At 39.1% G+C, this 5,364-nt stretch overlaps 1 protein-coding gene across 1 annotated transcript; it reads left to right on the top strand.

The window, feature by feature from the left end:
* Positions 1–2,579: 2,579 nt before the first annotated feature.
* Positions 2,580–5,161, top strand: LOC103521861 (lipase 1-like; the record flags this gene model as incomplete). The annotated part of the gene is made up of 4 exons (XM_008486969.2): positions 2,580–2,630; positions 3,468–3,645; positions 4,276–4,390; positions 4,921–5,161. Coding segments are annotated over exons 1-4 (543 nt in total), but the record flags the coding sequence as incomplete, so codon positions are not given.
* Positions 5,162–5,364: the final 203 nt, after the last annotated feature.

Here is a 5,364-nt window from a genome sequence, read left to right as displayed (position 1 = left end):
ATTGTTTAGTACTTGGATTTTCTATTGTTTAGTACTTGGATTTTCTATTGTTTAGAAAAATAGAAATATTGTTTATAGTACTTGGATTTTCTATTGTTTAGTACTTGGATTTTCTATTATTTAGTAGGTACTTGGATTTCCTATGGTCCATTTCAGTTTAAATTACATTACTTTCCTTCCTATAGGTACCTATATGTTAAGGAAAAGGACAATAAAAAGGAAACCGGTCACGACAATGTAGGTAAATTCTACATAAATTCCTCCAAAAATTGGGAACTCTGCAAATTAGTATCTAGGTAACAAACACCACTAAAAGTTGGGAAACTGATAACTTCTGTGACAATAGGTAATAGGTATAATAATATATGGGTACTTGACTATTTCACTCATAACAAAATTCTAGATATACGGCCCTGTCAGTAACTCCTTACTCTTGCCCTGTAGTTAAGTAGGTAATAGGCTCATTAAAATCATAATACTAAAAATCGACGTACATAAAGTTCCACTTTATTCACTCTAAACTGAGCTGGACAACTTTTTCATTTACTTAATCTAAACTGCACCAGGTTTATCGTATAAAACTAGAAGATATTTTACAAAAAGAGATTAAAAATAGAAATAGGTGAATACGTGGATAAATAAAATAGGTATTTGCATTGCGATTTGCTGGGGAAAAAAGGTATCTTTTTATTCAAGTTACTAGTATGACCTATTATGGTTTGTGCTGGATATTTCAAACTTTTCTGCTGATTGTGTTTTTTGTGAAAGTTTCTCGTCAGTTTGAGGACAACAGATTTCTATCACCCATCAAGTTTCAACACATGCGAACGGTGAGTCTACAGTATTTACCTACTATGATCCCTCGGTCTATACCGTCTACACTAAACAGACTTTAACTTGAAATGCACAATTGCACATGCATCAAGCTTCCACGCGTGCGCTACTGCACGGAATAAGTCCATGGACTAACCTAATGTAATGTTGACATGAGACTGTACAGTGTACATCCGGGACCAACCTAATATTAACTAAATAACTACCATGAGAGCATGAGACCCTAAATCCTATCGTAGATTTATTACTTCGAGTGTTCGTGGTATTTTGATTTGGCGAAGTTTTGGCAAGGCAGAACTTTTGGTGTATTCGATGAAATTCTGGGTCAGTTTTCTGCGTATGGCTTACGCGATCAAGTCACGTGACAAAATATTTCAAGTTGTAAATAAGGGCATTTTTATGGGATCCATTTTCATGGGGATCGTGTAAGCCCGATTTCCATGGGATCTTGTAAGCCCCATTTCCTTATAGGATCGTGGAAGGCGACGATATTCACGGGATTTTGATTTCAGACTGAGATTATAAGATACTGGGGTTATCCTGCTGAAGAACACAAGGTCACTACTGAGGATGGACTATCTCAATATTCATCAAAGTGTGAAAAACCGTTTCCTCTCTCTTTCCCTCTTGAATGATGCCTAAAATAACATGCCCCTTCCTTTTCTTCCTTCTTCTCTTTCACCTTCTTCTTGTTCACTTCTCATCCTTCTTCTTCCTCCACCTTCTCTTTTTTCTTTGTCTTCTCCTCCTCCTCCTTCTACTACTTCCTTTTCTTCTTCTTCTTCTTCTTCTTCTTTTTCTTCTTCCTCTTCTTCTTCTTCTTATTCTTCTTCCTCCTATTTCGCTTCTCTTCTTCTACTCCTCTATTCTTTTAAAATACTAAAATAAGGTATTGTGCCGGACTTTGTCTTATCATTTTCCACGAAATTCCATGCATATCTTGTTACTCAACTCTCCAAATTAGATAAGCTGTTTTATGCAAGAAGAACCCACGTACAGTTAAACCCCTCATGCATCAAAGTCCTCAATGTATAATTATATTTTGTCAATTATAATAAATTGATTTCTGTCAATTACCCGCGTAAGTGTTTAAGAGATTGTCACTTTGTCAATTTGTCATGGAAATTAATTTGAGTATTTTACTCTTGTTACCATCATCTAAATATGGTAATAGAAGTTTGTTATTTACAACCTCTGGTGTAGTTACCGGTAAGCAGGGCCGTATATAGAGGGGCCCGAGGGGGCCCGGGCCCCACCACCCTCGAGCTCCATTTCTTGCCAGAGGTCAGACTCCGAAAATTTGGAGCATCCTACTTTTTGGACTCTCGCCCCCCCCCCACTCACTCATAACAAAATTCTAGATATACGGCCCTGTCAGTAAGTCCTTACTCTTGCCCTGTAGTTAAGTAGGTAATAGGCTCATTAAAATAATAATAATAAAAATCGACGTACATAAAGTTCCACTTTATTCACTCTAAAAGTCTAAACTGAGCTGGACAACTTTTTCATTTACTTAATCTAAACTGCACCAGGTTTATCGTATAAAACTAGAAGGTACCTATTTTACAAAAAGAGATTAAAAATAGAAATAGGCGAATACGTGGATAAATAAAATAGGTATTTACATTGCGATTTGCTGGAAAAAAAGGTATCTTTTTATTCAAGTTGCTAGTATGACCTATGGTTTGTGCTGGATATTTCAAACTTTTCTCATGATTGTGTTTTTTGTGAAAGTTTCTCGTCAGTTTGAGGACAACAGATTTCTATCACCCATCAAGTTTCAACACATGAGAACGGTAAGTCTACAGTGTTTACCTATACTATGATCCCTCGGTCTATACCGTCTACACCAGAGGTTCTCAAACTGGGGGGCGTGGAGACAAATCAGAGGGGGCGCGAGCTTTTTCTATAAACCTCCAGTTCTGAAATTCCTCCCGCGCTAACTGCTTGAGCCACTGAGGTTGGTTCGTTTTGTTATTTCATAAAACCTATAAATAGGTACCTAACCTACTTACTTGAATATAAAAAAAAATCTCAAAGTTTCAAATTCTCGTTTTGTTATTCCATAAAACCCATAGGTAAAAATAATATAACGAGGGGTTGGGTAAAGTAGGGGGGGGGGGCGTGAAAAAATGAGAATATGCCCAAAGGGGGCGCCATGCAAAAAAAGTTTGAGAACCACTGGGCTACACTAAACAGACTTGAACTTGAAATACACATCAAGCTTCCACGCATGCGCTACTGCACGGAATAAGTCCATGGACTAACCTAATATAATGTTGAAATGAGACTGTAAATCCGGGACCAACCTAATATTAACTACCATGAGAGCATGATGAGACCCTAAATCCTATCGTAGATTTATTACTTCGAGTGTTCGTGGTATTTTGATTTGGCGAAGTTTTGACAAGGCAGAACTTTTGGTGTATTCGATGAAATTCTGGGTTAGTTTTCTGCGAATGGCTTACGCGATCAAGTCACGTGACAAAAGATATTATCAAGTTGTAAATAAGGGCATTTTTATGGGATCCATTTTCATGGGGATCGTGTAAGCCCGATTTCCATTGGATCTTGTAAGCCCCATTTCCTTAGGATCGTGGAAGCCGACGATATTCACGGGATTTTGATTTCAGACTGAGATTATAAGATACTGGGGTTATCCTGCTGAAGAACACAAGGTAACTACTAAGGATGGCTACATTCTGACCAACTTTAGGATCCCCAACCCGGGCGGTTATCCGCTTCTGTTTCTTCATGGCTTGACGAGCTCATCTGACTGTTTCCTCGGTAGAAATCCTTCAGTCGATATTGGTAAGTGTGTTGGTGTTAGGTAGGACATGGGAGGAGTATTATTTATAGGCGTCCAAAAGGTTTCCCCAATACTTCTAAAGCTGTGTCCACACGTAGTTGACCGGCCGTCGATCGATGTCGACTGATTCGTCCACACTGCTTCGACAATATACATAGATTCACCTCGTCCATCGACGGCCGGTCGACTATGGTTGGACACACCATTAAGGCTCTCGATTTGTTTCAAACATCAAGTCTCTGTAAACTTGCCGTACACATGTTCGATCGTTGGACACACCATTAAGGCTCTCGATTTGTTTCAAACATCAAGTCTCTGTAAACTTGCCGTACACATGTTCGATCGGTTGAAGAATGAAACCTTCGGGTTATGAAACCAATTGGTTAATGTTAAGTCTGCAGACAACGCGTAGTGTAAATACCAGGCCTAAGACCAACTACGCTATAGTTATGCCGCCAAGAGACGGGCCTATAAATTTATGTATCGCTTGGTTATTCCTAAACTCTTTAAGTATTTACCTATTTCCATTTTACCATTTCAGTGTTTCTTCTTTGATTTGTAGTCTTTTCCCACTCAAGTGGGGTCGACATTTCAGTGTCTAAGTTCTATCTTCTTTTCATTAACCCTTGCAGTGTTTCTCCTATGGAAGCGAGGTTATGATATCTGGCTGTGGAATGCAAGGGGTAATTTGTACAGCAGAGAACATGTCAATCTGACCACCAAACAGAGCAAGTTCTATCAGTTTTCGTAAGTATAATAATTAAGGCCCTCTAATCGTGCTCTGAGAATATGCCCCAACAGTCTCCGAGCATTCTCGGTATTTCTCAGAGGTAACATGTGATTGAAACATGAGATTGTAAGATTGTAACTCGGGCTTAAGTTCCTTTATGACACTTTATGTGTTAATTTGTAAAGGCGTGTCCAAACATAGTCGACCGTCCCTCCATCGAAAAGGTAAATCTACTCGTATGTTGTCGAGGCAGTGTGGAAGGTTCAGTCGTCGACTATGACGTGTGGACACACCTTAAATGATTTGAGCTTTGAGAGCTCTTGGTTCTTCAAATAGACACCCGAAGATTACTCTACTTCAATGTTGCAGAAAATTGCCAATTGGCACTTACTTAACTCATTTATAATTATGAACCAACATATAGGTAAGCAACCTCCGTGGCCGAGTGGGTATCACACTAGACACACTAATAAGTCATGATTTGGATTTATAAATGTACCACCTTATTTAGGCTTACCAACATACTAATGTATCCCCCGTTCTCCAGATATCACGAGATGGGCCTCTATGACACTCCGGCCCTTATCGATCACATCCTGGCTGAGACGGACCACAAGACTCTCATCACCCTGGGCCATTCCCTGGGCTCAACCAATGTCCTCATAGCCACTAGTCTACGCCCGGAATATCAGACTAAAGTGAGACTCAACATTATGTGGGGTCAGGGCTGCCTTATCAATCATATTCGATTGAGGGAAGTTCTCACTTCGGTATATTCATCCTATATGGTAAGAGCTACAACAATGGGCGTCGGGCGCAAAGGGACCTAAGGCCTTTCGTCTCTACCGTGTTCTTGACTCGACTAAATTTTAATTATTTATTTAGAGATTCAGACCATTTTAGACTGTTCATTATTTGGTATAAATTCAATTAAACAAGAAATGACAAAGAATGGACGAAATTATTACCTTGGGCAATCTCTAGCATTGAA

This window comes from Diaphorina citri, unplaced genomic scaffold (genome assembly GCF_000475195.1).
Source record: "Diaphorina citri unplaced genomic scaffold, Diaci psyllid genome assembly version 1.1 scaffold6149, whole genome shotgun sequence".
In the NCBI taxonomy this organism is placed as follows: domain Eukaryota; kingdom Metazoa; phylum Arthropoda; class Insecta; order Hemiptera; family Psyllidae; genus Diaphorina; species Diaphorina citri.
This window is presented reverse-complemented; position numbering and strand designations above follow the sequence as displayed.